This window comes from Mesoplodon densirostris, chromosome 7 (assembly GCF_025265405.1).
Source record: "Mesoplodon densirostris isolate mMesDen1 chromosome 7, mMesDen1 primary haplotype, whole genome shotgun sequence".
Taxonomy (NCBI): Eukaryota; Metazoa; Chordata; class Mammalia; order Artiodactyla; family Ziphiidae; genus Mesoplodon; species Mesoplodon densirostris.
In genome coordinates, this window is record NC_082667.1 from 9,715,711 (window position 1) to 9,737,039 (window position 21,329).

Below are 21,329 nucleotides of genomic sequence, written 5' to 3' on the forward strand. Positions count from 1 at the left end.
AGAACTCAGTACTGAAATGAAGAAAGAAAGTAATATAATACTTTGGTACAAAAACAGCTGTAGGAAGAGGGGGTCTGTTAATCATGTTTCCCTCCTGGATGGAAAACTGAGGCTCCCAGCCGTGTGGGCCATGTGGGGGCAAGAGGACTGCAGGCACTTGGGCATGGAGTCTGGCGGCAGGAGTACTCTTTGGTTAGTCTTCAGGAATGGGAAAGGCGTGGCCCAACAAGAGCATCTGTCTCAGAGCTCCACACAGGGTCCCCCCTCTCCAGAGGCCGGTATGGGGTGGCTTCAGACTTCCACTGCACGACCTGGAGCACCAAGACCACACACCACAATACCAGATTCACCCAAGAAGAGGTCTGTGGGAGACAGGAACAGGAGTGTAAGGAGTGGGCCCATCTCGAATCCAGTTCCACCCACACACCACTCTTAGCTGTTCACTGTCAGGCTGTCAAGCCTTCAGCTCCTCTCAGCCCCTCACTGGTGGGCCAAGCTCAGAGTACACTGGTGAGCACTCTTAACTACAGATTGTGTTATATGATTCATTATGTGAATCTGTGTATCCCTCAATCTCCACCCAGTCTTTCATATCCCAGGACCTCACTTCAGCATTGTGTAGGTTCGAGTAAAACTGCAGAGTGGTTCCAGGGGGTATCCATGGAGTTTTCTGGGCATCAGAGCAGCTGTGAGGTCAAAGAGACTGTTGTGAGAAAGGGGAGACATACCCTAAATACCCCTGTGCTCCAGTGCCCCTTTGAGAACTGATGGGGATATAAAACGGGGTGTATAGGATCCCCTCTACAGAGGGAAGGTAGTCAGCCCCAGCCAGGCTTCCCTCCCCCTCCCATTACCTAGTTATGTTCAGGGAGATGATGGATTTGCAGAGGGAACTGGTGCCAAATCGAAGGATACAGGCAGACACTAAGACCAGGAAGATGGCTATAGCTGAGATGGCCAGTGCAATGCGGAGCCCTATCGGGCCTCTATAAGGAGGGAGAGAATAAACCTTGTGGTTGAGGTGGGACTCCTCCCACCTCAGCCCCCGGCCCTCAGAGTGGGCAGTCACCTGTGGGAATCCTCGATGCAGCTGCTGTAGACCCAGAAGAGCAGAAGCAGGAGACAGTAGAGGGCCAGCAGGCCAGAGGCCCCAGCCACAAAGTAGCAGAGAGATGGGGCCGAGGGTCGGGACAAGACCAGGGAGGAGCCATTCAGGGCAGCCACACCATACAGGGGACAGCTGCCGCTGAAGGAGCCCTGTGGAAAGAAGCTGCTGAGTCCTAGATTTCAGGCTAGTGCCTCTGGAGGCAGGCTCATGGCAGGTGTTGGGGATAATCTAGACCAGGGCCGCTCTAGGGAGTTATCTGTGCATTGTCAGTTCCTGTTTCTGGGCCAGTAGATTAATGAGTCTAATGGGGAAATCAAACCTGCAGTGAGTGGCCAGAAGGATCAGGAAATAGGCGGTAGTTATGAAATACAAAGAGCTTCAGAGTTGCCTCACAAGTTCTGGTCTCCCCTCATGCAGAAATCCTAGAGTAGAACCAGAACTCTGACCTTAGGCTATCTCCGATGTTTTCTGATCTGTAAAACAGGCGTAAGAGCGCCTACTTACAGGGATTAAGTGAACCTGTTTATTAACATGATTGCCTGGCTGCGATAAACACTCAGCCTGAACTTTTGGCTTCTGCTACATCACTGTTTTGCCATTTAACACATTCTATTGCAACCATTTGGTAGTTTGATCATCTCCACTACACTAAGCTTTATCTCTTGGAATAGCTTAGCACAATAGTGTCTGATTTAGGGGGCCCTGGGCCAACTTGTTTCACAGCCAGGGTGAGGTTATGCAGAGGGAGTCACCAGGCCGGGCTATAGCTGATGCTGTTAAGACTCTCCTGAGGACTCGTTCCTTTGGCCAGAGTATGACCCGGGCGGACGGATCGACAGAGCGCGTTTACCGCCGATGCAACTCCGCCGCCGACCAGCCTCAACCGGCCCACCGGCTGAGAGAAGCACCGCGCCAGAACCCGCCCGGCCCGGACAGCAGCGGACTCTCCGTGTCAGGATCGGCCTGCCCGCCCCCGCTTACCCGGCCCGACGGCCGGCCCCGTCCCGCAGCCGCACCTGGGTCCGGGTCAGTGCCGCGGCCGCCACGGCTCCGCACAAGAAGGCGGTAGCAAAGAACACGAGCTCGACGCGCTGCAGCCAAGGCAGAGCCATGGCTCCCTCGCCACCAGGAAGCGCCGCCGTGGGAGCCAACCGTTCAAGCCCCGCCTCGTCCGGCGCGACCCACGAGCGCGGAGACGTCACTTCCGGGCGCGGGATTTATTCACAGAGGCCAGCGCCGCCTCAAAGCGGCAGGTACAGCGAGTAGTCCGAGAGCGCCCAGCGGCGGGCCGGGCGGCCGGTGCGGCCGATCATGGGCAGCTTCTGCACGTAACGGGAGGCCGGGCTGGGCCCGTACGGCGCGGGGAAGGCAGTCTGGAAGAGGCGCCCGCGGCATCGCCTCCCTGCTTGCCGCCCGGCGATGATGAAACGGAAGTGAGGGGCACCGCGCGGGGCGAAACGGCTCTTCTGGAAGACGTCGCGGGTGCCGGCGCCCGGGCCCTGCTGCCGGGGCGCCCCCCGCGCCCGGTGCACGCGCGGCAGCGGCCTGCTCTCAGAGGCGGTGGGAGCAGAGGCCGATGGGGGGGCTCCGCCCCGGGGGCTCTCGTCGCCCTGCGGGCTGACCATGGCGTTGGCGGTCAGCTGCGGCATCTTCCGCACCGAGTCGGGGGCGGCCGCCGGCTCCTTCTTGTCCCCAGGCGGCCGCGGGGCCGTGGGCGCGGGCTGACCCGTGCCAAAGCGGGTAGCCAAGCTGTCACCGAAGAAGGCGTAGAGCTCCCGGTAGATGTCCGCCAGGGTCACCGAAGGGGAAGGAGCCTCCGGCCCCACGCCTCCTGGCGGCAGCAGAAGACCAGACCCAAAGCCTGGCTCTGCGCTGCCCCCGGAGGGAGACTCCTGCAGGAGAAGGCTGTCCCAGGGCAGGTCGTCTGAGCGCCGGCACCCCCTGCTGCCTGGCCCACCCTTGTTGGGCTCTGCTGCCTGGGCCTTCATCTTCAGCAGTCGTTCTACGGCCACCTGCAAGAGCAGAGGGACTAGGATACGAGGAACCTGGGCCTATCAAGTGTTCCAAAGTAAGCAAGCTCAGCTGCTGTGCTCATGCAGGGAGGAGAGGCTGGAAGGGGCTGGCACTCACCAGAATGGCTCCATAGACTTTGTGCCCATCTGCTTTAACCTGGGCATTCGATACTGAATAATCATCTAGCACAGCCTGCAAATTTGTCCAGTAAGTGGACAGGTGTGGGTACAGGACTCGCTCTACTGCCTGGAAGGGAGAGAAGAATGCAGTGAGTGCCTCTTTTTTGCTTATTGTCTCCCAAGTACCATTTCCCCTGAAAGATCTACTTTTATCTCTGGTACTGAATTTAGGGCTCAATCCTAAATTCCCTGCTTGGCATATTCAGCCAACGTTTGGAAGCTCCTGGATGCCCAAGCCTTAATTAAGCCCTGGGAACAAAGATCGGGTACAAAGACATACAAAAACAATACAAAGTGACCCCACTATCACTGACATATGTGCCAAAGGCTAAGAGGGTATAAGTAATGCACCCTGGTAACAGAGAAATTTAGTGGCCAACTGCTACCCTATACAGCCAAGTAATGTCCTGGCGTAGATGTAACCTGGAACTCAGTTCAAACCACTTGTGCAAAAACAAACAACTGATCAGAGACCTGGACTCTGATTATATAATTTTAAATCCTATGTTTAATTTAGGGGAAAGCAATTAAGACTTCACAGAACTGGTGACGTTTGTGACAGGCTTATAGGGATAAGTTCTTTGGTTAGCCACAGACTGAGAATTTGAAAATGTCGATAAAACTAACAAGTTCCTAGAAAAATAAAACTTAATGCTGATTCAAGAAAGATGAAAGCTTGGGACTTCCCTGGTGGTCCAGTGATACAGAATCCGCCTTACAATGCAGGGGATGCGGGTTTGATCCCTGGTCAGGGTACTAAGATCCCACATGCTGCGGGGCAACTAAGCCTCTGTGCCACAACTACTGAGCTCGCGCGCCTCAACTAGAGCCCATGTGCCGCAAACTACAGAGCCCACGCGCTCTGGAACCCGTGTGCCACAACTAGAGAGAAGCCCGCGCGCCGCAATGAAAGATCCCACCTGCCACAACTAAGACCCAATGCAGCCAAAAATAAATGAAATAAAGAGATCTTTTAAAAAAAAAAGAAATATGAAAGCTCAAATAATTCTGTAACCATAGTAGTTAAAAATATAACCACAAAACACCATGCCAGAATTTACAGTCTACGGACACTCAAGGAAAAGAGTGTTTCAATAAAATAAAATAAAATAAAATTTAGTTTAAAAATATAAAGTATAAAAAATATCCCTACCTCATCCCATAAAGCCAGTATAACCCTGATACTAAAACCATGTAAGGACAGTACATGAAGAAACTTAATGATTGATTTCACTCATAAATAGAGATAAATCATTTAAAATTTTGGTAAAGGGCTTCCCTGGTTAAGCGCCTGCCAATGCAGGGGACACGGGTTCGAGCCCTAGTCCAGGAAGATCCCACATGCTGTGGAGCAACTAAGCCCGTGCGCCACAACTACTGAGCCCGTGCGCCACAACTACTGAAGCCCATGCACCTAGAGCCCGTGCTCCACAACAAGAGAAGCCACCTCAATGAGAAGCCCGTGCACCAAAACAAAGAGTAGCCCCTGCTCACCACAACTAGAGAAAGCCCATGCACAGCAACAAAGACCCAATGCAAATAAAAATAAATAATAATTTTAAAAATAATAAAATAAAAATTTAGTAAAGCCAACAGTATATAAAAAATGTATTATATTCCAATAAAAGTTTTGCATTTTTTTAAAGACTATACCATGACTAAATTGAGTTTATCCTAGAAATGTAAAGATGGTTTACTATTAGAAAATCTATATAGGGAATTCCCTGGCAGTCCAGTGGTTAGGACTCAGCGCTTTCACTGCCGGGCCCGGGGTTCATTCCCTGGTTGGGGAACTAAGATCCCACAAGCTGTGTGATGCAGACAAAAAAAAAAAAAAAAAACACTATACAATTAATCACATTAACAGATAAAAGCAGGAAAACCTTCGGATCAATTCAAAAGATACAGAAAGAGCATTTGATAAAAGTTAACATAAAATAATAATAAAACTAAGAATATAATTTCCTTAACCTGAGGAAGGTATCTATCTATAAACACACAAAGTAAACATCAGCCTAAATAGGAAAGGTTACTGTTAACCCTTTTTTTAAAATTGGAAATGAGACAAGGATGCCCATTTTATCATCATATGTAAAATGATATTAGTGATCCTAACAATAAAATAATAAAAAGAAATTAAAGGCATTAGGTTTGGGAATTCCCTGGTGGCTCAGTGGTTAGGACTCTGCACTTTCACTGCCAAGGGCCCAGGTTCGATCCCTGGTCAGGGAACTAAGATCCCACAAGCCGTGTGGTGTGGCCCCCCAACAAAAAAAAGAGAATTCAAAAAAATAAAGGCGTAAGGTTTAAAAAAGAAAAGCTGTCATTATTTGCACGATATAATCTACCTTAAAAACCCAGAATAATCCACAGTTAAAAATGATAATTTAGGGCCTCCCTGGTGGCGCAAGTGGTTAAGAGTCCGCCTGCCGATGCAGGGGATATGGGTTCGTGCCCCGGTCTGGGAGGATCCCATATGCCGCGGAGCGGCTGGGCCCGTGAGCCATGGCCGCTGGGCCTGCGCATCCGGAGCCTGTGCTCCGCAACGGGAGAGGCCACAACAGTGAGAGGCCCACATACCGCAAAAAGGAAAAAAAAAAAAAAAAAAAAATGATAATTTAATAAAGTAGCTGAATCAATACACAAGTCAATTGTGTTTCTATACACCAGTAAGAAATTAATACCATGAAAAGAAGACACCATTACAACAGTATCAAAAATAGCAAGAATCTAGGAATAAACGGAATAAAGTATTTGTAGGTTCTCTTCAGGGAAAATTATGAAAGGATCCTGAAAGACCTGAAAAAATGGAGAGAGATGACAGGTTCTTGGACAAGAAAGACTTTCAAACTACAAATGGGAGCTCTTACACCTCTGCGAGAAAAGCCAGGGTCCTCACCTTCCAGCCAAGGGCGTGCAGCCCCACCACAGCCCCGTAGTGAGAGCAGAGAGGCCTCACAGGATCTGCCAAGACCTTCTGCAGGGAGAGCAGGATCTGCTGATAGAGGCCACTTACAAGGTCCCCATGAGTCCTGTGGGAGCAACATTCAGTCAGGGGAATGAGGCACAGCACTGCCCAGCTGCACTCAAGTCCCAGCACACAGAGAAAACAGCACCTGTATGGCACACTGGGGTGAGTGAAAGAGGCGTCTGGGCCGAGAGGCCCAGGATCTGAGGGCTGACGGACCAAACCCCTGGCACGTTCGTCACCCATTTGTAGAATGCCCAGGTTCACGGCACACCAGCTTGGAAGATAGAAGGGAAGAGGCTCCCGACCTCTCCACATAGAGCCTCAAAGCCAGAAGTTTCACCCCATCTCCTACCGCAACCCACTCAGCTCTGCAGCAGTCCTGCCCTTTGATCAGCACTAGGCCCAGTAGCTACCAGAAAATGTGGCTGAGCAGGAGGGCAGCTCCATCCCGCAGAGTCCAGTGGTCATTCAGCGGGTTGATGGAGGCAGCCAGTGGCTCCAGGACACAGTAGAGGACACTGCCTACCAGGGAGCGGACATAGGGCCCCAGGCAGAGGTGTGGGTTCCGAACTAGGCTCCGTGCCACTTGCAAGAGCCGGTGTAGCTGCTCCAGGTCGTGGCTTACAGATTTCACCTGTTGGGAGGAGAGGGGTGCTTAGGGGACACAAGGGCGCACAAGAGCCTGCTCTTCTTTTTTTTTTTTTTTTTTTTTTGCTGTACGCGGGCCTCTCACTGTTGTGGCCTCTCCCGTTGCGGAGCACAGGCTCCGGACGCGCAGGCTCAGCAGCCATGGCTCACGGGCCCAGCCACTCCACAGCATGTGGGATCTTCCCGGACCGGGGCACGAACCCGTGTCCCCTGCATCGGCAGGTGGACTCTCAACCACTGCGCCACCAGGGAAGCCCGAGCCTGCTCTTCTGATGGCTACTGCCGTGAGCCCTACAGGCTGCTGCATCATCTCCTCCCCACAAAACATCCTCCCCTGCAGTCTGGTCACTTACCCCACTGACCACATAAACAAAGTATGGCAGGAGTGCTGCAATCTTCGAGTTGGTCTGCAAGTCCTGGAGAGCAACCTGAAATGGAAGGGGCCACACTGCACGGTCCACCAGCCCCAAGTATAAACTGACGTTTTTTTTTTAAAGAACAATTTAGCACCTATGTAGTAAAATTTTAAACGTTCAAACTCTGTGACTCAGCAATTCTACAAATTTAACCCGCTACAAAACACACTCACACATACCCACATACAGATAGCACTGTCTGTAACGTAATAATAAAAAACTGAATACAACCTAAATGTCCAACATATTTTTAACTGAGTAAAGCAGTTATTCTAAAACCAAACGTTTAGTATGATACCACTGGTTGATGGTAAACTATATATAGTTTATACATACAAAAAAAAAAAGGTGAGTGGGTGATTCTACAGAATTTCACTTTCTACTTTGTATGATTTTATATTACAGTACTTCTATTATAAACATATGCTGGTATTACTTTTTTTTTTTTTTTTGGCTGCGTTGGGTCTTAGTTGTGGCGTAACTGCTCCTCCCTAGTTGTGGCGTGGGAGCTCAGTAGTTGCAGCACATAGGCTTAGCTGCCCCGCGGCATGTGGGACCTTAGTTCCCCAACCAGGTATCGAACCCATGTCCCCTGCATTGGAAGGTGGATTCTCAACCACTGGACCACCAGGGAAGTCCCCTGGTATTACTTTGATAAGCAGAAAAAAGAGAGTAGGTAAATGAGTAAAACCATCTTAGGCCTGAACCTCCACCACCTGTGCCCTTCCAACTCCTCTGGATAAAGACCCTAAGTTCAGGTTCTGTGAAAGCGGACAGCAGCTAGTGAGGAAGGAGCTCAGCTCCCAGGCCCCACATCCAGCCACTGCACTGTTGCCTGGGGACCAGCAGCCAAGTTTCTAAGGCAGAGAAGTATAGTAACAACAGTCCTAACTTTGCAAGGGAAATAGCAGCAGCAGCCAGACGTGGAAGATGTAAAACCCTCAAACAGAGAGAGGCCACATGGTGAAGCAGACCATCAACCTAGTCCTCGTCTGACTCTGGACAGAAGAGGCCTGGCACAGGCACTGTCCAGCGGGCCCTGTGGAGCCCAAGAGGCTAAGGCAGCAGGGCTGGCACAAGGTCTGGCCAGGCACCCTAACCTGGCTCCTCCACTTGCTCTTCTCCTTGCCCTCTCAAGTCCGGGCAAGTGAAAGCTACCATGTGGATGCCCCATGTGGCTCCAGGTCAACAGATGCCCCCAAGGGTGGGCTCTGGATTAAGGTGCGGGGAGGCTGACCACCTGAGCCCCCACAGGGCCCTGCTGAGCTGCCCATTCCCTAAGGAACAAGGGCTCCTACGAGAGTAGGAGGAGGAGGCAGCGCTGGCGGAGGGCCAGCAGAGCAGCTTCTGCCCCCATCAGTCGCTCGGCATTCAGAGGACAGGAGGCGGCATCGGAAGGAATTCCAGGAGGATGCGAAAGCTGGACTCCGTGCCCCAAGTCAGGCCCACGTGCTCACCTTCATCAGCTGTGGATCATCCCCCAGCACAGCCCGAGTCACTTGCTGGTAGTACTTGAGAAGGTCGTCAGTCAGTGAAGACACAGCGCTGGGCACTGCCAGAGGGTGGGCAGAAGGTGGTCAGGGTGGAGCCCCGCCCTCTCCCAGCCTCCCCGCCTCCCCCCAGCAACCACCGCCATTCCCACACTCCCACGAGGAGCCCATTCCGACAGGACTCGCGGAGCACAGAGTTGCCAGCCCCTCTGAGCAGCCTGCTCAACCCTGACCTTGCAAGCTCTCCACACCCAGCTCTGTACGCTGCCTCCCACCTGTCCTCTGCTGGGCAGACTCCTGCTTAGTCCCCGAGTTCCAAGGTCATAAGCCTCAGGCTCTGTGAAGCTCCATTCAGCAGGCCCTGGAAGTGTGACACCTCAGGGACCCCAGCAAGCTGCCCAGACTTCTGTACTAGCATCCAACATGGCATCACGATCGGTCTTAAGTCTGGGACACTATCTCCAACTCTGAGGCCTCTGGACAGGGAGCAGTGCCCATTCAGGGCAGGCACCCCTCAGGCACGGAAAATTCTTGTCAGGTGAAGACTCAGAGGTGTAGAGGCACCACCCTCAGCTCCTAACGGAGGAACGTCCAGGCAGAGGGCCCATCTCCCACACTGCCCCTTACCTGATCCTTGAGGGGCCAGGTTCCCTTTGCCATCTAGGTAGGAGACATGAACTAGAATCAGAGGAGAGAGATGGGTCAGCCTGGGGTTCTGCTCCTTGTAATACCACCCACCCTTCTGAGTTCCGCCCCATCCACCAGCCAGCCCATCACCACTCCTCCGACAACCCAACTCCTGTCCCCACTCCATGCATGACCCCGGCGGTCACCTCTCACAGCTGTCTCGGCGCAGCCTTTGGGGATGTTGGTGGCCAGGGCCAGCTCCACCAGGTTCACCTCTCGGTCCTCGGGGAAGTAGAGCTCACCCTCCCTGGCAGGGCGCAGGGGCAGTGCCTCCTGGGACCCATAACCACACACAGCCTGAGTGAAGAGACGATTGGGCCGAATCCAGGGAGGGAAGAGGTGCTCTACTGACCAGGGCACGGAGGCTATGTTTGCGGGAAGTCCAGAGGTCCTGAGAAGAGGGGGGATGCCCGGGGATCCAGGCCCTTCACTGGGAACTTGGCTGGAGCATCCGGTATTCGCTGAGTCAAGGAGTAGAATGTGGTCCTTCCTCACGGATCCACAGGGACTCAGAACCCCACCCACAGGCTGCTGGTCCTCCACCTCACACTTGCCCAACTTTGAAAACCCTCCTCTCTTCTAAACATGATCTTCTTCCCTGGACCCACTGCCCCGGAACAACTATGCAGGACATTCTAACCCCTACACTTGTGGCTCAGGCTCCTCCCTCACCCAGAATGCCCTCTTTTCCTTGTGACTTAGTCTAATCCCAGCCTCCCTTTCAGGTTCAGCTCAAGTTCCATCTCTTCCAAGAAACCTTCCCTAACCTCCTGGTCTCCGTGGCCGCCTCTCCCTCTCTGAACTCCTGGCCCTTGGGGGCTGGGCCCGGCACATGTGCTGTGGTGGCTGTGACCTTCCCTCGTGTGTGCACTGGGTCTTCACATCTCGCTGCACTGCCAGCCCCGAGCTGGGCGTGCAGGAGGGCTCGTGCCAACCGAGCCTTCCGCAGCCGGCACCCCACTCACCTCCACACTGCTCCATCTGAGGGCCCTGTTGAAATCCTCGACAGTCAGCTTCCGCCGTTTGGTGTGTTTCATGAATTGAGAGCTATTCTGGGAGCGGAGGAACAGAGTCAGTCAAGGGACAGGGAATAGGGGGCAAACAACTCCCAACGTCACATCCCCTCCCTGTGACTCAGTTTCTCATGTGCAGGATGTGACTATGAACCTGCCTGGTCTGCCCAGCAAGCACCTTGTTCGCTGGAAGCCCAGCTGGCTGGAAGCGGGCTCTGGAGAGGGCGGGGACTGCCTCCACTGCATTCCCTCTGAGCAGGGAGTAGGTGCCTGACATATACTTGCTGAATAAACCCCTGGGGGAGGGGGTAGTCAAAGGAAGGGACAAGGAGAGGGGGAGTGTACCTGGGTGGCCTCTCTGAGACGGTAGCACACGTCCTCTGCGAGCAGGGCCGCCACCTCATCGCTCAGCTCCAGGCCTGTGCTCTCTGCCATGAGCCGGACGGACTCCCGAGGGATCTCCACGAACCGCCGCTCTTCTCGCTCAGACATGGCCCCGATGGAGCTGGGAGTGGGGAGGGAGGTGTGAAAGGCCAGCCCAGGCTCCCTCAGAGCCTGTGAACCTGACTCAAGGCCCTCGAAACCAGTCTTGCTGCTCTTGCTCCAGAATCCCTGAACAAGGAGTCACGATGGCTCTGAGTGTCTAGGTGAGGAAACCTGAGGCTCGGAGCAAGAAACAGACTTGAGCTGGACCAGAGGGCAGAGAACAGGGAACCTGGGAAACTGCTTGGCCTTGGGCTGCACAGAACTGGGTCCCAGCCCTGCTCTACCACCTCCGATGTGAACCTGGCTGAGACCCTCATCAGTCTGAGCCCTGGTAAAACAGTGGCAATAATCCCTGCCCTCCCTAACTCACAGGGTTGAGGTGAGGATGAAAGGAAATGAGGTGGGAGAAACTCAGGGTCTAGAACACTACACAAATGGAAAATGTTACAATCACTAATTATAAACAAAAACTTCATGCCTTCTTCCTTCTGATCCTTGCTAGAACCGCTACGGACTAAACACTGATGAAAAGACTACTTTTACCCCGACAGTCCCTTGCTCAAGTCTTCAATACTTCTCCACCACTCATAAAAGGAAAGTCCCAACTCCCTGGCTCAGCATACCGTGTTTGGTCCCAAATCCCCACAGCTGATCAAGCTGACCCGTCCCCCCAGTAAGGCCGCCTCATGTCTTCCAACCTGCCTTGCGCCCCACTGCCAGGGCTTGGGCTGGTCTGTCCCCCACCTTACTCCAAGCCCCCACACCCTCCTGTTTCTTTCCTAAGGCAGAAGCAGCCTGTCCTTTGAGGTCTTCCTACCCCATGTGCCATCTGGGCCTGTCAGGCTTTTAGTAGCTGGGCTTTCTGCCCATGTGTCTGGTCTTCCCCAGTTTGGCTATGAGCCCTAAAAGCTGGAACCTGCTCTTACGTTCACAGGATATGGCAGGATAAGAAGGCACGAAAACAGCGGCTGCTGACTACTCCAACAGCACAGCCCAAAATTAGAAGGTTGGCCCTCACGGACCAAACTAAGGCATCAGCACCATGGGCAGCGACGCTCACCCAGCTTCACGGTGACCCACCCAGGCACTGCCCCACCACTCCTCTCTGACAAGGCTCAGTGGGTCACCAGTGACCTCCAGGTCCCTAAATCCAATGGGCACCCTACCTGGTCTCCCTGCAGCATTTCTCCCAATGGCTCCTCATTGCCTTTGGAATAAAAAACTAACCTGTGCCATGGCTCCAAGGCCCTGCATGTGTGGCTACATCTGCAAACACCTCTTTCCACTCTCTCGTGTTCTGCATACCCGTGGCCTCTTTCCATTTCCTCAAAAACACCTTATTTCAGGACGTTCATACACTGTTTCCAGGACTTGAAACACTCTCCTCCTCTACCCCCAACCCCTTTGTCCAGTGAGCTCCTAGAGCGCCAGTACTTTACCTCCCAAAGCAGTTAACAGTCTGTAATTATATACTCGTGTAACATTCCGATTAACACCTACCTCCCCACTAGATTGTAAGCTCCATGCCAGCAAGGATCATCGTGGCTTTTTGCTCACCTTTGCATCCCCAGCGTCAGGCACTGCGTCTGCACATAACACGCCCTCAATAAACACTTGCTGAAAAAACGAATAAAGAACAGTGATTTTTCTAAGCACATGCTATGCCTGAGGCATGGAGCTAAGTGCTTTATATGGCTTACGCCTCATTCTGTCCACATTAACAATGATATAGGTATTAGGTAAGTATATGTCTATTTCACAGCCAAGGAAGTCAAAGCTCAAAGAGGTTAAATGTTAAATGACTTTCCCAAGATCATCCAGCGAGCACTACCTGGGTAGGGAGCAAGAACTCAACTATCGTTCTAATCATGAGGAGCGGCGGGCTGTGTGGGGAACCAGGCCTGGATTCCCAGCCAGGAGACTTGGCGGTGGAAACCCACCAATGGATAATTGTTAAGCTTCTTTCTCCACCTGTAAAATGGGAGCGCGAAATCCTGCCCACACGGAAGGCGCCGAGGAGTTTTCCCCGTTACGTGCCCACATTACAATCCACAAAGTCCGGGCTCCGACCGAGGTCTCCCGCTCTTCAACCTCCTCTCCTCCACATCCTCAGCCACTAGCCATACTGTTAACGAGGCGTCAAAACTGACCTCTACCGGTCTCCGTGATGCGCATCCTCCCACCCAGCCTCGCTTCATGCTAGATGTAGAGGTGGTGGGGTACGGGGGAGGAGGTCAGAGGTTACCGAACTTGGGTCACGTGGTCAGCGAAGGGGGCGGGCCCCCAGCGCAGCTGGCTCCCAGGCCGGTGAGCGCGCGGCCCACAGCAGGACGGGCCTTCGAGGGCCTGCTCACCTGAGGGCTCCGGGACGGCGAAGGCGGTTACCGAGACGGCGGTAGCGGTGACGGTGACGGTCGTGGCGGCGGCGCTGGCGCCCACTCACCCAGCTCGCACTAATTCCCTCTCTCGGCGCTCAGGCTCCGCCCTGAGCCAATCGACGAGCGCCTTGAGGAGTTCCCGCCCACCAAAGGACTTCCCGCTACCCGATTGGCCACTGTGATGGCGCTGTAAAAGGCTCAGGGCGCCAGAGGTCACGTGATGCTGAAGACTCGCGCTTCTTAAAGCAACAGCTCTTGGGAGCTTTGCGGGGTGTGTATGGTTCGGTGTACGTTTTAATAACCATGTTCTCGAGGAAAGCGTCCGCATTCCCTTGCCTACTCCTGAGTTTCCGAGCACTTGCATTTATACGAATGCACTAATGCTTTAGACTTTGGCGTCTGCGTTAGTTTTGCTGCCCGCTTGGTGGGGATCAGCTTACCTCTCCCACATCACCTGTCACTTCCCCTTCCCGAACGTTGGATGGGGCTCTCAGTAGGTATTCTCTGCCGGCAAAAGGGTCTTCTGACTGGGCCAAACACACCCCGTGCAAGCTCTAGACTCCAGGGCTCTACCCATTCGGCCACCCTACCTCGTATCCTCCCCATTTCTGTCCAATAAGCCAAATATAAGCCCTCACCTACCTCGCACACTTCCTTGACCGTTTTACACGCACACGCTTTCCCGAACTTGGACAGTTCTCAATTGAAAAGCAGTGGGCTTAGTGAGTCAGACCGACACGGATTCAAACTCCGATAGTGCTTTTGAGCAAATTACCTAAGCGCATTTCCCCATCTACAAAATGGAGTGATAATACCCACCTCACAGGGTTATTGTAGATTAAATGAAAAAAAATGTAGATTGATAGTTGGTAGTTGAATTTTCACTCACACATCACGGGGCAGACAGTGATTTAATTCCTTTATGTTCATCCAAGATGGGACCATTTGCAATGGGCTATTATAGAAAGGAGCTTTCTGTAGGGGAGCATGAATGTATACATCCTTGCCCTTCCTCCCTCAGGGTTAGATGCTGCTGCCTCTAGAAAAGAAGATCCTTGAGACCAGAGCTGAGAAAGCCAGATGGATGGGACTGGGGTTGCCATAGCAACACCACCTAAGGGGACTGTGACCCTGCTGAGTCTCTTCCAGTCATATTCAGAATGATACTTGGAGTAGTTTCGGGACTGTGCTTGGTCACTGGAGTGTCTGCCCACCTATGCATGAAGGATGGGGGGGCTCCTCTAAGGTTCTGAGTCTGAGATCAGCTCAGATCTCCTGGCTGCTGGCAGACCTTCTTGCAAAGGTGTTATTGGTAGGGACAGCCATTGGCAACCTTGGCAGCGTGAGACAATGAAGAGAGGATGGCCTGCAGGCCTGTAGGATGCAGTAAAGCTGCATGCAAGCTGTCTGGGGCTGATCTGCATCCAGCTTGAGTCAAAGCAGTAATAAGACCCACATGGCCATAGATGGGAGAAAGGTGGCTCCCACTCACTCCCCAGCCACCAATGCCTGGCAAGAAAAGCTATGATGATTTTAGAGTTAGACAATTTAAAAAAATTTTTTAAATAACAGCTCCACTATTCATTAGTTGTGTGTGTGACCTTAGGCATGTTTAGTTCATCCCTCCGACCTGTTTTATCATCTTTCAAGTGGGGTGACAGAATGTTACATGGAACTGTTGTGAAAATTCAATAATGTGTGTAAGGATTTAGCATGTTATCAGGCACATACTCCTGTCACTATTAAGCCCGTGACCTCTTTAAGAGGCTGTAACTTCCTGGGAATTCCCTGGTGGTCCAGTGGTTAAGACTCTATGCTTTCACTGCTGAGGGCCTGGGTTAAATCCCTGGTCAGGGAACTAAGATCCCAAAGCTGCATGGCCAAAAAAAGAGAGGCTGTAACTTCTAGACTCCCCTAGTACCAAACCTTAAAAGATCAGAAGAGTCCAGGACCATCTCCAGGCCATCCCCACTTACTCGCTTCCCTATCCAGTGCCAGCCTTCTCAGTGCCACACCCCACATCCTCACCAGCAGTTCCATGAGCTGCTTCTCTGTCCATCAGTCTCTTCCTTCTGGCCTGGTTTTACTACTGGGGTATCCCCGACACAATTTACAGATGCATGATTCCATTTGAGAACTTGGGAAGAACTCTACTCTCAGTGAGACACATGTTTAGGGCCTAGGCAAAATCCCTGCAACCTATGTAATCAACTCTGTAATCAACTCAGTGTTGGGAAGTGGTTTCACAACTTGAACATTGTTTCCGTGGCAAAATTCATTGCAAATCCAGCACAGAAACATTCCTGGGTTCAACACACTTGGGAAAACTGGCACAGTGCTGAGAACTGGAGATACAAAAATCAAAGGGATGCATATGAATCTATAATTATCTCAATAAAATAACAAATTTTATGTAATAAAAAAATGGAAAGGGAGACAATAAGGAAATAATGGGTTTTATGACATGCTAGAGAGGTATGAATGGAAGGGCCTACCTCTGTCCAGGAGTGGTGAGGCGAGGGGAAGGGAAACACATTCAAATGCCTTTTCCTTACCAGGTTAAAGGCAGTATTCTGGATGTTTCATAACAGGTCTGGACCTTGGCACGGTTGACATTTGGGGCCAGATAATTCTTTGTTGTCGGGTGGCTGTCCTATACGTTGTAGGATATTAGCAGCCTGCCTGGCCTCTACTCACTAGAAGGCAGTCGCATCCCCACCCAGTTGTGACAAGAAGAAATGTCATTGCCAAATGTCCCCTGGGGACCAAGATCACCCCAGGTGATAATCACGGCTTTATATGCACCATATAACAATAATTATAATTAACAGCTGAGTACCTATCATGGGCCAGGCTCTGTGCCACCCACTTGCACATACAATCTCTGATACTAGCAGCAACCATCCAAAGAGGGTTATATGATCATTTTACAATGAGGAAACATAAGGTCACCCAGCTAGGACTGCAACCCAGCTCTGTATCAACCCAAATACTGTGCTTTCTATGACACAGCTGTTTCCCAAGGAAGTCAAGGAAAGCTTAAAAAAAAAAAAAATTGACTGAGATTTGATAGATTCCTAGGTAGCAAGTAGGTAGGTTGGAAAAAGGCATTCCAAGGTAGACAAATAGTACTGCAAAGACAGTGTGAGGGAGGGTAGCATGTCTGCTTAATCTTCTTACTTCGTGTATTTCTGTTGTGTTACCCTAAGGAGATTATGAGCCCTTTCATATCTTCAGTTCAGTTTAGTTTAATAATTGATAAGCAAATAAAGGCTGTAGTTTATGTGCCCATCCTAAGAAGGGCTGGGACCCCACAATCTGTATCATTACTGTCCTATTATTCACCTCTCCCTACCTGCTGTCTCCTCTTCCCTCTCCTCAGCTATACTCTTGGTTATTTTTAAGGCTGGGGAAAGGGCAAATACTCTGAAACTAGACTGGGGCTTAGGACTTCCCTGGTAGCGCAGTGGTTACGAATCCGCCTGCCAGTGCAGGGGACACGGGTTCGAGCCCTGGTCTGGGAAGATCCCACATGCTGCAGAGCAACTAAGCCCGCGTCCCACAACTACTGAGCCTGCGCTCTAGAGCCCACAAACCACAACTACTGAAGCCCGCGCGCCTAGAGCCCGTGCTCCACAAGAGAAGCCACCACAATGAGAAGCCCACGCACCGCAACGAAGAGTAGCCCCCGTTCTCTGCAACTAGAGAAAGCCCGCACGCAGCAATGAAGACCCAACGCAGCCATAAATAAATAAATAAATAAATAAATAAATAAATTGGGGCTTAGAGTGGCTCTAATGATAGTATCATTTGCTGGAAGCCAAAGACCCAACACTAGCGCCTTCCCTTTAGTGAGGTCAACTTTAGACCTTGGCAAAAGGGTTAGTCAGATCCCCTGGTGGGTGAAGCTAGTTAAGGCATCAGGCCAAGAAAAGAGGGGCTAGCAAGCAACTGGTCCTCCAGCCTTTTTAAAAAAAGAGTTGTTCCGGGTCTTCCCTGGCGGTCCAGTGGTTAAGACTCTGCGCATCCACTACAGGGAGCAGAGGTTCAATCCCTGGTCGGGCAACTAAGATCGCACACGCCGCACGGTGTGGCTGAAAAAAAAAAACAGACTTGTTCTTACCAAAGAAAGAAGGAGATGACACTTCCATGAGAATCAAGGACCTTTTATGGTTAGAACACACAGTCAGAAATCTGGGAGTGGCTGCCAAGCCACAAGAAGAGCCAGATGTCTTCTGAGGACAAGAAACCTTCCTTGCCTCCTCCACAGCAGCCAGACTGGGCCTCTGAACAACACGGGAAGTGTGACAGTCACACCTCCTGGATAAGGACCAAACAAGGTAGGAGGTCATGGTGCTCAGCTCACAAGCCCTGCCGAGAACAGGAAAAGCACATTGGTTACACCCAGAGCTTGGGGCAGCCCTAAACATCGACTTCCCATCCCGAGAGGCACACGTCCTTGGTCTTCCAAGCAGACAACAGGAGAGTTTCTGTCATCTGTGGTTCAGGCATTAAATCCCATATCCACCCCCTGCACCCACAAACCCCTCCTCCAGGCAATGACCCTGACACTCACCCAAGTAATCATCCATCAGGGAGCCGATAGCAAACTGCAGAAGGAAAGGTAAAAAGGAAATGAAGCCAGAGCAAGCACAGAGCTATCCTCTAACCCTCAGCCTCAGGGCTTCTGCCCACCCATTTCTTCTTCCAAGCAGAAGAGCACAAAACCCCCAGGAACTCTGGGTAGGCAGAAATCATCAGCTCTTCCTGGTAGAGGCAGGCAAGAGACTCACAATGTCATTCTTGTCCACACGGGTCCCCACAATCTTCAAGCGGATCTCATCGTCCTGCTGAATCACAATGTCCTGGGGAGGAGGGAACAGTATACTCAGACACCCCCAGGCCAGTACCCTCCCTCGGAGTGGCTCATTCTCTTGTCCCTCTCACTGACTTCTTCCTACCCACTTACCTCATCCATTGTCTTGTAACATGGTGGGTTGGAGTTAGGATCAAACTCCATCTCTGATGGGATGGACTGAAAGGAAGGTGAGACTGGGTAAGAGTACTTTAAAAGGATGCTTCAATAGATGCTCATACCTGTCTCCTCCTTAGACCCACCCAGTGTGCCTAGACTTACATGTCGAGAGATGAAGCAGGACATGGGCCCAATTTCTGTGAAGAGTCCAACCTAGAAGGGAAATGGGTGACCTTGCTTTTCTTTTGTCCCCCAAAGTCTTCTAAGCTTCCCGTCCTTATCTGCTTCCTAACATCAATAATATTCTTCATGTTTTGAAACCACTCTGAAGTTTGGCATTTGTTTTCATTTCTTTATTTTTTTCAAGCTTTCGTTTTAAGTTAAGGAAGTGTAATGGTAAACAGCTGAGGCCTAGAACTTGTCGGAACTTGGGATTTGAACACCTGTTGGCCACATGACCTTGGTCAGTAGACAACTTCTCCAAGCTTCAGCCTGGAGAAAAAAGCACAGGGATAAAAGCACTCACCTCAGAGTCACTGTGAGGCTTTGCACATTACCTGGCCCAAAGGAACTACTCAATCAATGGAGGCTACTATTGTTTTGACTATCAATAATGACTTACATGCCCCTGAGTGAGGCAGAGGAAGATTACCATACCATTTGACAGGTGAGGAAGCTTGAAGCACAAAGAAGTGATGTGGCCAAAGACACAGAGCTATTAACAAGCGGAGTTGGGATCCATCCCAGATCTTCTAAGGGAGTGACCGTCCCACTACCTCCCCTGATGGTCTTACCTTGTTGACCTGAGTGACAACGGCATCCACGACCTCCCCTTTAAAGGGTCGGAAAACAATGGCCTTGTACTTAACTGGATAAAGGACAAAGCCTCGGCCTGGCTGGATCACACCAGCACCGATATTGTCGATGGTGGTGACAGCAATTACAAAGCCATACCTGCAAGGAGGATGAGAGGGAGAAAGGCACTGTGTGTGGAAAAGCCTCTAAAACCATCTGCCGCAAGAGACACTGAGCCTGGGGGTAAAGGGGCGGCACAAAGGGGAAGTAGATGGCACCCCTGCCCCACAGAGCTTAATAATCAAGAGAGGAGACAGGACAATGATCAGCATCTAAAATGCCAAATGCCGCTCTCATAATTTCACAATAAATGTCCAAAAGGGCTGCAGTCCTTGAGCCAAGAGACATCAATCTTGGAGATGCCTCAGAATCACCTGGGAGAAACTTATTAAAATGCATATTCCCGGGCCTTCCCCCAGAGAGTCGTGATGCTGCAGGGATGAGATGAGGCTCAGGAACCTGTATGTTCAAAGAACACCCCAAGTTACTCTGATGCTGGAGGCCCAAGTACTCTATAGCCCTGCTCATCCTCACTCATTTACATCACCGTGTGCGAGGCTCCTCTGTGCAGAGCCCAGAGATGGTCAAGTCTCAGTCCTCTTCCTTCCTCCCCCTGACTCTCAATCTGCTTTTTCCTGCTCACTCATTCATTCAGCAAACCTTTAGTGAGGCCCAAGATGTGCCATGCCAGGTCCCTGGGACAGAGAAAAGCAGCAGAATCAAAAGAGACTGTGAGCTCCACAAGGGCGGACCTCATTCTACCTTTTTCACTGACACAGAGCCTGGCACACAGCTGGAGCTTTAGAAATGTTTGCAGAGTAAATGAATGACCAATCTTGGCTGAAGGAAGGAAGCTCCGTTATCTAGCTTCGCAGAGGGAATCGTGGGAACCCAAAGCAGGAAGCATCTAACTGCCTGGGGCTCCTGGGAGAGTGAGAGGGCTCGCCAAGGTAGGTAGCAGAACCTTTCAGGATGTGTAGGAGTTGGGAAGGGGATGCAGGCATAGGGAGACGTGTGCTCACTGCTTAGGCGGCACGGAGGGCGCGACACTCACTTGCCGGTGCAGGTCCCCTCCACCTCGGTGAAGAGCTTTTGCTTCACCGTGTTGAGCAGGTTGGGGCCGAAGTAGCGTGGGTGCAGCAGGATCTCGTGCTCCAGGGAGATCTACAGGGAAACGGGGATGGAGACCAGGCTACGAGCGGCAGGAATGTGAGGCAAGAAGCGGCCCCTAGTCCCGGTCCTCCGCTTCTCTCCTCTCGACCCTGCCCTCGCCGCCACCCCGTGCCCTGCTCACGTGGTAGAACATCTTCCCGGAGGAGGCTGGACAGCAGCCGGGCCTTCAGCAGCAGCGGGAGCGAGCCTCCAGACCCACCGGAAATACAGCAACTGCCCCAAGCCCGCTTCCGGGACTGCCCCGGAGAAGTGGGAGGGACTCGCCTCCTCCACGGACCCCATTGAGCCTCTCTGTCGTGGGCGGGGAATCCGTGAAGCTCCTCCCCTCTGTCCAGCCCAACAGCGGTCGAAATGCCAGAGTCCCACAAATTATCAGTGTACGGCGTAGACTAGATGCTCAGTAAATCCTTTTAAAAGGAATTAATTAATTAATGAGAGATGGCATAAATAAAGCGCTTTAGCAGAAGCTATTCATTCAGCAAATAGTTGAAGACTGCTTTCACATATTAAGCATAGTAAGTAGCTGTTCTTATCTCATTTAATCCATACAGCAACCCCACCAGGCAGGCTTTGTTATTACTTCCATTTACAAAGAAGGTCCCAGGCTCAGAAGGTTGAGGTCACTCAGGGTCGGGATTCAAATTCAGGATGCCTGACTCCAAGACTCTTGTATACTCAGGCATTCATTGCCTGGCTCTGGTAGTTTAGAGATGAAACCCGCAAAGTCAGAGCCCAGAAGGCAGCGCCCCCTCCAGGTGTGAAGAGAACCTCAAGTCACTGCGCTCCTCTCAACCCCCTCTCGCCCCCTCGCCCGCCCCCTTACACCCACGGACCTAGAGAACTGGTGAGCCTTGTCTGTTCCTTCAGCTCTGCTCGCAGTTTTGTAGATAGTCCCTTTATTAAACTCACCTCAGTTAACCAGAGTGAGCATGCAGTC

General features: G+C 51.7%; 3 protein-coding genes across 7 annotated transcripts; all 3 read right to left on the reverse strand.

Moving 5' to 3' along the window:
• Positions 1–17: 17 nt before the first annotated feature.
• TMEM179B (transmembrane protein 179B) lies at positions 18–2,280 on the reverse strand. Its single transcript, XM_060103198.1, has 5 exons — positions 2,125–2,280; positions 1,070–1,257; positions 855–986; positions 608–686; positions 18–362 (listed from the first exon to the last, which is right to left on the reverse strand). Exons 1-5 carry the CDS (start codon positions 2,218–2,220, stop codon positions 201–203), a joined length of 657 nt encoding a protein of 218 aa, XP_059959181.1. The 5' UTR covers positions 2,221–2,280; the 3' UTR covers positions 18–200.
• Positions 2,279–13,484, reverse strand: TAF6L (TATA-box binding protein associated factor 6 like). 5 transcript variants are annotated; one of them, XM_060103192.1, is made up of 12 exons: positions 13,366–13,484; positions 12,569–12,628; positions 10,871–11,030; positions 10,478–10,564; positions 9,659–9,809; positions 9,453–9,503; positions 8,793–8,887; positions 7,273–7,347; positions 6,685–6,905; positions 6,200–6,332; positions 3,239–3,367; positions 2,279–3,120 (listed from the first exon to the last, which is right to left on the reverse strand). In XM_060103192.1, the coding sequence occupies exons 2-12, from the start codon at positions 12,574–12,576 to the stop codon at positions 2,350–2,352; spliced, it is 1,881 nt and encodes a 626-aa protein (XP_059959175.1). In that variant the 5' UTR covers positions 12,577–12,628; positions 13,366–13,484; the 3' UTR covers positions 2,279–2,349. The 5 variants fall into 5 exon arrangements, with proteins under 5 accessions (XP_059959175.1, XP_059959177.1, XP_059959176.1 ...); XM_060103194.1 differs by having other exon boundaries at positions 12,512–12,628; XM_060103193.1 differs by lacking the exon at positions 13,366–13,484 and adding an exon at positions 13,162–13,230.
• Positions 13,485–17,539: 4,055 nt separating this feature from the next.
• POLR2G (RNA polymerase II subunit G) lies at positions 17,540–20,622 on the reverse strand. The gene is made up of 8 exons (XM_060104264.1): positions 20,514–20,622; positions 20,274–20,383; positions 19,159–19,318; positions 18,527–18,577; positions 18,359–18,424; positions 18,183–18,254; positions 17,966–17,999; positions 17,540–17,760 (listed from the first exon to the last, which is right to left on the reverse strand). The coding sequence occupies exons 1-8, from the start codon at positions 20,523–20,525 to the stop codon at positions 17,747–17,749; spliced, it is 519 nt and encodes a 172-aa protein (XP_059960247.1). The 5' UTR covers positions 20,526–20,622; the 3' UTR covers positions 17,540–17,746.
• Between the last annotated feature and the right edge of the window lie 707 nt (positions 20,623–21,329).